Source organism: Limanda limanda, chromosome 14 (assembly GCF_963576545.1).
Source record: "Limanda limanda chromosome 14, fLimLim1.1, whole genome shotgun sequence".
NCBI classification, from domain to species: Eukaryota; Metazoa; Chordata; class Actinopteri; order Pleuronectiformes; family Pleuronectidae; genus Limanda; species Limanda limanda.
The window spans coordinates 23,942,368-23,953,010 of record NC_083649.1 but is presented as its reverse complement, the minus strand read 5'-3'; the positions used below and the strand labels follow the sequence as shown (position 1 = coordinate 23,953,010).

Sequence of the window (10,643 nt, the reverse complement as noted above, 5' to 3'; positions counted from 1 at the left end):
AGGCTCAGGTACCCCTCATTGAAACCTGTTCTGGATACAGAATTTTCTGCTTGTCTGATATTTGCTGAGCTTACAGTGTTATCTAACACCGGGCCCTGTTTTGAAAATCGTGCTTAAGCAATCGAGAAAAACTGTAATAGATGTTTTCAGGTCAAAGACATTCCTTTCTCTCTTCAGATCATATAAATCTTTTACCTTTGCATTTAAGACATCAGAGGAATATAACACCTCTGACACTGTGACATTAAAGCAAACTGACAAAGAATTATTTGCTTAATGAATCCTATTAAGTGTTCTTTTATATAAAGTGTTTTTACAGGGCGAAATAACATGTACTACATTATAAACTGTAATGTATAGGATTCCTCTTGTTCCCATTCAGATGATACTTTGACATAATGGCTCGTACCAAGCAAACTGCTCGTAAATCCGAGGGAGGAAAAGCTCCTCGTAAGCAGCTCGCCACCAAGGCTGCCCGCTCCGCTGGCGGAGTGAAGAAGCCCCATCGTTACAGGTAATAACATCCATTTCCACTTGTCATAAAAGGGAGTAATGCACACATCCAATGAAAATAAATCTTTTCATCAGTCCTGGATCAAGAAAGAGAACATCTGCAGACATAATGGTCCAATCAGACTTGAATTCAATACCTGAGTTTGTTTTGTTCACTATTGTGTGCAGACTTCCATTTGTCCGACTCGTCTTTAGTCAGCTGACTGGCTCCTTCCTTTTTTTAAATAAACAACAAATCATTTTCTTTAAATGACAAAACTAAACATCACATGATAGAATAATTAGAATTTTTTGGAGAGAATAACATCTACCTAATGAATCAAATATACGGTGAATGCACACTGACAGCTGTTCACTTCTCCGAGTACGGCAGCACGTCCTCAGATCTAGAACATGTTTGTGTGTTTCAGGCCCGGCACCGTGGCTCTGAGAGAGATCCGTCGGTACCAGAAGTCCACTGAGCTGCTGATCCGTAAGCTGCCGTTCCAGCGCCTGGTGAGGGAGATTGCTCAGGACTTCAAGACTGACCTGCGTTTCCAGAGCGCTGCCATCGGCGCCCTGCAGGTATGTCTGTACACAAAGTATATCAACCCATTAAGACCTAAGGCGGCCAATACAAACATACTTTAAACCCTAAACATTGTTTGAAAGCAGCCTGTTATCGGAAGAGCCGACGGAATTCAGTGTAAAGCATAGACTTTTCCGTAGACTGTGTTTTTGTTTTATTAGAGAATAAAGACAGCAGGTCAGCAAAAAAATACTCTGGTTCTAAAGCTTCTTCATCGTTAAAACTGTTAAAATCTGCTGTTACCTGCTTTAATATTGCTCCCCTCGCTTAGATCATCAGCCATTGTCAGAAACTCTACTTATCAGTGAATCACAATGTATTTCTTTCACACGTATTGAAAACTATGACATCGTGGATAAGACGCACACAAACATAGCACCCAGTCTTAAAGCTATATGCACATATGTTGCATCGATCTAATTGGTTTAAGAAAGATAAAAAACACAACTCTTAAACCGACTCAACTCTCCTGCTAACATGTGTTGTCCCCTCTCCCTGCAGGAGGCCAGCGAGGCGTACCTAGTGGGTCTGTTTGAGGACACTAACCTGTGTGCCATCCACGCCAAGCGTATCACCGTCATGCCAAAAGACATCCAGCTGGCCCGCCGCATCCGTGGAGAGCGCTCTTAGTCGGCCTCACTAATGTTCCTGTTTTTCTCTACCTGTCCTTGCCCTCCTTTCTTTATTCCACCCCACCCACCTGCCTCAACTCACTCCCACCCCTCTCTCTCTACCCAGCTGTCCCAGCTTCTCAGTAGACTTTAGCGTAACCCTAATATGAAGAGATAGAAATATGTTGAAGTCATGTCTCAGGGTTGTTTTTTTTTGTTCTCACCACATGTTTTAGGGTGCTGTTGGGATTTTTTGTGTTTTTCTATGTGAGTCTCTGTGGAGATGTTTTAAACATCTCAGTATATCAGGAAGAGGAGGATTGTGGAATTGTCTTTTCTGTCTACTGTTGTTAACCAAATAAATCATATCAGGATGAGAAATTCAAACTTAACTTGAACTTAATTCTGTGCTGCCTAGAATTAGCACAATACAAAATTTGGTGTTGATTGATAAAAAACAACCAAAACATACAATTCAAACTACTTTGGCCACTTTTTTCCTTGACACTGTAAAATTTTAAGTGATACAAACGTCTGAATCTTTAAGCCATGTTGTTATTGGTTGTTTCAATTCTAAACAACTTTAGCTGTTGAAACACATCAGACCAGACTAAACGTGTCAATCATTTTTTTTAGGGATGAACCGATATGGAAATTCTTGGCCGATACTGATTTTTAAAACAACAATCTAGCCGATAGCCAATACCGATATTTGTTTATTTTGTTTTTGTTATTATTCATTCACCCTTTTGTGCCAGGAAAATAATTAAATAATTATTTAAAAAGCACTATTTTAAATTATTTCAGACCCTTTATCACTCTTATCTTTTAATGAGCACAAATTCAATCAGATTTATGAAACAATCTTTAGTTTCGCTGAACTTTATTTAAAGGAGACATATTATGCCCATTTTACCACAAGTTGATTTGGTTCCTTGGGGTCTTAATGAAATGTCTGTAACATATTTTGGTAAAAATACCACAAGGATAATTTAAAACAGCACCCTTTTTACCCTGTCTAAAACAGCCCTCCTCAGATTGACCTGTTTTGAGTGCGCCCTCGCCCCCCCTCTCTCCCCCTGACCCCTCCACCCTCCTCCACGCAACCCGTGCGCCTGGATTTTTGGCTATCCATTACCTCTGTAGAAATATGGCTACTGGAGACGAAGATACAATCTTGCAACCATATCGTTTTGCGACAGTCAGGCGACCGAAACCTGCCAGCTACAGCCCCAGCGCCCCAGCACAGCCCCGCAGTGGGAGCAGTGTGAGCTGGAGCTGGCGCAGCAGCAGCATCGTTCCACACTGTTGAGTCAACGTTTAGAGGTGTCCCACAGCCCCTGCCTCGACGATCGACTTGCTTATGCGGTCACTTAGATGTCTGACGGGTAGCAGCAGCAAGCTAACACTAGCTTGCAGCAACTTAGATCGAGATCTATGCGAGGGTAGCTCACTGGGAGCATTGGTGACTTCCCTGCGGTGAAGCCGGGGAAGCGGCGGTGACAGGGTGCATCCGGGGATGTACACGGCAGCGGCGGATCTGCTGATGCGATGACATAGCGGCTGGGATCAGCTAACGTCGCCGGCTCGGACAGCCCGGATCGCACCGTGTCACCGCCGCTTCCCCCGCCGCTTTTTCCGCGTATCCCTAGCTGATGACGTTGCATGTGCACTTCCTTGTTGCATTGGCATGTGGCCTTCTTGGTGTGTGGTGTCCAACCACTTATATATATTTATCCAATGGTGGATCCAGTTCGGTGGATTCTGTATCGTGCCAGCTGATCGTCGTTGTAATGGAGGATCCTTTGTCGCGTTGGCATCGGATGATGAGGGACCACGACCGAGGCGGCAGCTGATAATGGATTCTAACTGGCGGCGGTGGACAATGACTGTGGATTATAGTGGATCCCATCCTGATGCTGGATCGTGGTCTTGCTGCTGGCCAGAGACTGTGATTGCAGCGGGACTGCCTGACACATAGTATTGAAAAATGTTTAGCCTAATGGATGCTGCTAAAAATCCTGATGATGTTTTCTTACACCTGACATCTATTGCACTTCTGTCCGTCCTGAGAGAGGGATCCCTCACATGTGGCTCTCTCTGAGGTTTCTACATATTTTTACCTGTGAAAAGGGTTTTTAGTAGTTTTTCCTTACTCTTGTTGAGGGTTAAGGACAGAGGATGTCACACAATGTTAAAGCCCCATGAGACGAATTGTTATTTGTGAATGTGGGCTATACAAATAAAACTTGATTGATTGATTGATTGATATATAAGTAATCTGGATTGCAGAAAACATACCAATGACCATCGGCCAATGCAATCTGTGAAAGTCAAGTTTATTACCGATACGCCGATGGCAGTACACAAAGCGAATATCGACCGCTACCTATGTACGGCCGATACATCGGTGCACCACAAATTTTTTTGGTTTCACCTGCAGTTGCTTTTATTCCACATTCAAATCATCCATTTAAAATTCAATAATCACGACAGGTTTATTCTATTTACAGTTGGCATTTAAAACAGGGGTTGACTCACCCTCCATGTAACTCTTGTAAGACTGCAGACCTAAAAATATATATTTTTACCATTTGAAAGAAGAATAAATCTAAATCAGTTATGTTCATCCCATTAGTTCTCATATTGTTGTTTTACCTCATTAAAATGTGACCACTTCCATTTTTTAACAAGCTTTCCATTTTCAGGTGCTGGACAAATGTGAACGCTCTTCCTCAGCATCACATACAATCACACAATTTTCAATGGATATATCAGAGAGCTCATCCACACCTTGATCAGCTCAGTGTGTTGCAGCCAGCAGAGCCCATTCGTGTGAAATGAAGCCAGCCCTGACACAGGACACTGTTCCCAGGGCTCCAATTACAGAGCAGAGGTCTAATACACTTTAACCCATAGTGTGTTCTCATCTTAAATGTAAAGCACAAACCATATTACAAGCCCCTCTGTTTACACTAGACCCTAGACCTCCTTCTGGCAGAAAAGGGTGGTGTGTGCATGATAGGAAGTTATTTTTGTACATTTATCCCCAACAATACCGCCCCTGATGGCTCTATGACCAGGGCCCTCTCCGCCTTACGCACCATGGCACAGAACAGGACTGCAGACTCTGGAATGGACAACCCCCTACATAGTTGAATGAACACTGCAAGTAGAAAGGGCTGATTGCATCCTGCCTCCTCTCCCTAGCTATCTTTGCAGCTATCCTAGTCACCTGTGGCTTGGCTGCTGCTGCATACCTTGCTTTTGGACCTTGCTCAATAGACTCATCACCACGGCTCTGACCAAGGAAAACATGCCCCATCCCCCACCCTATCAGATGCCTTTGATGACTGATGATGACGATGATGATGACGATGATGATGACGATGATGACGATGACGACGACGACGATGACGATGATGATGATGATGATGATGATGATGATGATGATGATGATGATGATGATGATGATGATGATGATGATGATGATGATGATGACGACGACGACGACGACGACGACGACGACGACGACGACGACGACGACGACGACGACGACGACGACGACGACGACGACGACGACGATGATGATGATGATGATGATGATGATGATGATGATGTTTAATTGGTGTGATTTAACAAAAGACACCACACAGACACATCAGTCTGGACTCACTGGATAATAATGTTGAAAGGACAATAATCTGGCACATTTGAACACATTTGGTCACTTTAGGGCCCTAAGAAATTGAGGGCCATTTACAAAGTCCAAGAAGGAAGTCCACATCTCTTCAAACTGCATATTTTCCTTTTAGTGAATATGTTATTTTTTCCATGGCTATAACTTGTACAATGTCCTGTAGCCAGCCTTTGGTGGTCGGCCTCTGTATAGATTTCCAACATTTTGCAATAGTTCGTCTGGCTTGTAGTAGGCATAGGGTAACCATCTTTCTGTTAGCTCTGCAGAGATTAATGTCCTTTGGTATGAGTCCCAAAACGTGCATTCTTGGGCACATAGGAAAAGTCACCTCTGATGTATTTGAGAGTGTCTCAACAACCTCACTCCAAAACTCTCGTACTTTTGAACAGGACCATAAACAGTGGAAAAGCGTCCCTTTATGTGTTTCACATTTAATACACACATCAGGAATATTATCATTGAAATGATTCAACAGCTCTGGAGTGATATACAGCCTCATGGACCAGTTATACTCTAACAGCTTGAAACCTGAATTAGATGTTTGTGTTTGTGATTGGGTACAAATATTTTGCCATTCAGACCCTGTTATCTCCTCCCCTATGTCTGCGCACCAAGCAAGTCTCTTGTCCTCTGATGACTCTAATGACCCAGATGACAGAATCTTATAAAAGATGGAAATAAGACTTCTCTGGTGAGGGCTTACCATAATTTTTTCTACTGATGAGAGGTCAGGTATTGAGAGCATTTTTTGGGATAGATGAAGTCTCTGATTTGTAGGTATTTGAAGAAATGATTAGCTGGTTAGTCAAATTGTTTTTTGATATCTTCAAATGGCATGAGAATTTTTAGTATAGTTGAAATATACAGTGGTGGCCAAAATTATTAGAACACTTGGCATATTTAAGAGGTTTCAGTTGTTTTTGTTGAATTGGCCATAAAATATCCATTAAACGAATGAAATATCTACAAAGTCATCAATTATGCTCTATAAACCATAGAATAGAGCCATCATAAGGAGATTTAGGTAATTTTCCTTACAAAAAAACAAGGACTTAAGATGCAGTCCAAGCACTCTAAAGTACACCATGATGCCCTCAATTAACACCAGAACCGGAAGGAGAGAGGTAGAAAAAAGAAACTTTCTGACAGACAAGTGAAGCATCTCAAAATTCTCAGTCTTAAGGACTGAAGAAAGACCTCACGAGAACTGCGTGATGAGATTAACACCACAATGACTGATGGTGCAACAGTGTTTTTAAGAACTGTGCGACGGCAACTGGGAGAAGAAGGACTTTTTTGCAGAATAGCAGCAAAGAAACCATTACTGAGAGAGAAATATAGAGCAAAACGCCTGAAATATGCAAAAGAACACAATAATTGGACAAAGGAAGATTGGTGTGTTGTGGACTGATGAGTCCAAGTTTGAACAGTTTGGCAACAAGCGAAGAGTGTTTGTTCGACGGAGGGTAGGGGAAAGATGTAAAAATGATTGTCTCTTGCCAACAGTTAAACACGGAGGGGGTAGTATTGTGGTGTGGGGTGCCATTTCAGCCTCAGGAACAGTTGACTTAGTGAAAATTGATGGCACAATGGATAAGAAAGTATACCACAACATTCTGGTGAGGCACAGAGTACCATGTGGGAGTCGTCTTCGAGCAAATTTGGGGCGAGTTGGAAAATAAACTGGAGAGATCTATTGTACATTCAAAGGAAAGCCTTTGGCTTGAGTTGCAGAAGGCATGGGATAAAATTAGTGTTGAAGTTCTCAGGAAATATATTGACACTATGCAGGAGAGATGTGCTGCTGTAATTGCTGCAAAAGGTGGATATACCAAATATTAAAGTTATTTGTTTGTGCTCAGAACAACCATCTGCATGTTTCATGAACATTATGAAATTAAATGATGTTTTGGAGGCAAAAAAAAGGTAAATTTTTTCAGATCCTAAAGGTGTTCTAATAATTTTGGCCACCACTGTATATCTGACCAAAGTAAAGCATAGTCATTTTCTTTTGGACTGTATTGATGATCTAACGCCTTGAGAGAAGTGTCAGCGCCCTCTAGCGGAGGCATATTTTTCAGAACAGACCACACATCCTGAGCAATGTGATTTAATAAGAAATTAGGTACTTGTATTATACTTGAGCCTTTAATATACTGGTTTGTAATTCTACTCCACTATATTTCAGAGAGAAATACAGGACTTTTCATTCCACTACAAGTTTTTGTATAGTTGTAGCTATAGTTAAAATATTACATTATAATGAGAAAATACAGTAAATGATTATTTCACAAGCAAAAAGCATAAAAAATGTATGTGAAACTTTCATGCATGTTGATATATCTATTTTTTAACTTTTGGATATGATACATCTACTTCAATGGAGCATCTCAATATTTATGTTACCAATGAATACAACAGTCATCAAATCAACCTCTTATGTGCAAGCGCAAGGAAAACATGAATAGAGCATGAGTTAATATACACTCCACAGGCAATATTGTCATGGTTTTGGGGCCTTTTTATTATAATTAATATGCTATTTATTGAAGTTTTGTTTTAGGGTTTATGTTGACACCAGCATTATCAATTTAAAGAACAGGTTGATATTTTAAAACATGTTATACCTTGACTATATAGTGGTCGTCCTCCAACCTGAAGGTCGGCAGTTCGATCCCCAGTCTGACCCATCTGCATGCCGAAGTGTCCTTGGGAAAGATGCTGAACCCTGAATGGCCCCCCATAGAATAACAAAGTGCTGCGAATAGATGCACTGTATGAATGGGTGTGTGAATGGGTGAATCTAAAACTGTACTGTTAAGCGCTTTGAGTGGTCATCAAGACTAGAAAAGCGCTATATAAATACAAAACCATTTACCATTTACTATTATTTGTTATCTCCCATCTAATTTGGGGGGAGACCAGATCCTGCCTCATGTTATTATATTGTATTTAATATATTATATTCTTACCCTAACAAATCATCACACTTCATGCCTTTCCCAAACCAACCCAAGCAACCAATAACTGCAAGCCTATCAGAGGTAAAGTTGAGGGAGGTCTTCACCCAACTCGGGTCGGAGAAAACACACAAAGGACGACGTACAGTATGTCTGTTGCTGAGAACATGTCAAGTATCCAGCTCACAGTAAGGATGGAGCAGGGTCACTGGGGCGCTTAGAGCATTAACTGCACTATGCCATATGTTTCTGAGATGATGTTCAAAGAATGAAAACATTAGTACATGTACAGAGGAAGTTGTGGTAGATGATTTCCACTCAGTTTGAATCCAGTGGAAAATAGACAGTCTTTATGCTTTTTTTCTTAACCACCACCGCACTTCACACCACAAGTCATTCACACATTCATGCAGGATTACTGTATACTACAGAACTTGTTATATCACACAGTGTCTTATAGTTGTTTGGGGTTCAGTTAAAATGACCCACTCCTTAGCCACTTTTGCCCAATCCTGTGTCCACCTCTTGGCATAATGCATTTCACTACACTATCTTAATAACTTTCTTTCTTTATATTTATTTATTCTTACCTGGTTATGGCTGTAATAATGAGGATCAGCACATGCCTCACACTGTCTTTGTTTTGAAACTTAACACCAGGTATGAGTTACGGCTGCAGAGGTGTTTCAGGGTGAGAACACGTTTTAAAGTCAACTTAATCAATATGTTAGAGATAGCTGGGTGATTCACTGTACACACAGAGGTTATCACCCCCCAGCAGAGGCATCAACACAACAGGGTGTTTTAAGCACCACAATATTTAAAATGTCTGGCATACTGACACATTTTGCTATCACAACTCCAAACCACTTTAACCCCCCCCATAAAGGCTCAGTGCACCACCGCTGCACCTACCCTGTAAGTGGGGCCTCTGGTGAAGTGTGTGTCTCCCCCAGGAGAGACAGCGAGGTACTACATATGCTGCTCATATACTCTACAGGTGGATGAAGACCCATCCAGGTAGATGTAATCACTCTACTTTGCCTGGCCCCACATAATGATGAGGAGCACTGCTTTGAAATATAAGCAAGCTGTTATCAAAGCTCTGTTGTTACAGCCAGTAGCAACCAAAGTTTCTGCTTTTTGAACATATTTTTTAGTTGAAAAATAAACAGGGGCCTGCGTGTTTGTTTCTCAGACCGTGCCGTGTTTTTCTCTTCCTGCGTTCACCTTCCTCAAGGTCTGCTCCGTGCTGTCCATCCCCCATCACATCTGCTGCTCCCTGGGATTACAGCACAAATGTCTGTCTGAAACTCTCAGTGCTGAGGGGGAAGATTACAAGTGCACTGCACCCTCCAAGAGGGGTTAACCAACCAGGGCGCACAGACGCAGGGATTAACCAATCACACCACGGGGAGGGAGGGCGGAGGGATTAAACCCGCACAGAGTGGGATTAGGTCAGTGTTGAGTGCAGGGAAATGCTTTGAAATGTCTCTGGCCACCCGGTTAGTCCACTTTATGCAACAGATCTCAAGTTATGCTAAAAACATGTTAGCACGCAGATCAGATATGATTTACATGGCAACCAATATTTGTTCTCTTGTCAAGTATCAGTAGAACAGTAAACTCATTATTAACTCTTTTATATTTATTTAGCTTTTTAGATACATTTACATGTTCAAAATAAACTAAAACTAAATTCAAAATGTATTAACATGTTATGACTGAGCTCAAAGGAAAAACAATTCTCTTCAGCTTTGAGACATGATAAAAGAAATGTCATGAAATCATGAGAGTGTGGTCAAATGTCTCTGTTGTGTTTGAAAAGCAGCATTTGTTAAGTAACTGATGAGAAATCCTCTGTGTGCCTCTGCTCCTTCAACACAAACTCTCAGAATACACAAGCTTCAATCAAAATATTTTCACACGGCTGGTGTGATGGTTAAGTTTGCATGACAGTAATAAGGTCATGTAAGGATTACCAAATTGCCAGAGGAGTTTGGGGAGATTGGTGCAGTGGTGGTGGTTGGGGGGGCATCAGGGGTTGAAACCACTGAGCTGATGGACACGTGTGAGAAATGGAACAGTTCATGAAAAACAACTGTTGTGAAAAGGCTTTGAATAAACTTCACTGTTGTCGACAACCTACATGTTTGGAAGGTAATATTTTTGGGGAGCAGAGGGTGAGTGGGATATGAATGAGGGGTCCTGAGGAGAGAAAGCAGGTAGAGGTAGAAAAAAAACTTTATCTTGATTTTGTTCTCCTTTACTCTTAACATCTTGCACTTCTA

The 10,643-nt window shown here is 41.5% G+C and overlaps 1 protein-coding gene across 1 annotated transcript; it reads left to right on the top strand.

The window, feature by feature from the left end:
- Window positions 1-395: 395 nt before the first annotated feature.
- On the top strand, window positions 396-1,711 carry LOC133019584 (histone H3.3A-like). Its single transcript, XM_061086115.1, has 3 exons — window positions 396-514; window positions 924-1,077; window positions 1,583-1,711. The coding sequence occupies exons 1-3, from the start codon at window positions 399-401 to the stop codon at window positions 1,709-1,711; spliced, it is 399 nt and encodes a 132-aa protein (XP_060942098.1). The 5' UTR covers window positions 396-398.
- The last annotated feature ends 8,932 nt before the right edge of the window (window positions 1,712-10,643 follow it).

Bases quoted from the DNA above. Each gene is read 5' to 3' on its own strand.
- LOC133019584 (XM_061086115.1), top strand. From the start codon at position 399: ATGGCTCGTACCAAGCAAACTGCTCGTAAATCCGAGGGAGGAAAAGCT. The intron at 515-923 runs GTAATAACATCC...TGTGTGTTTCAG, and splicing joins AAGAAGCCCCATCGTTACAG to GCCCGGCACCGTGGCTCTGA. The intron at 1,078-1,582 runs GTATGTCTGTAC...CTCTCCCTGCAG, and splicing joins CTGCCATCGGCGCCCTGCAG to GAGGCCAGCGAGGCGTACCT.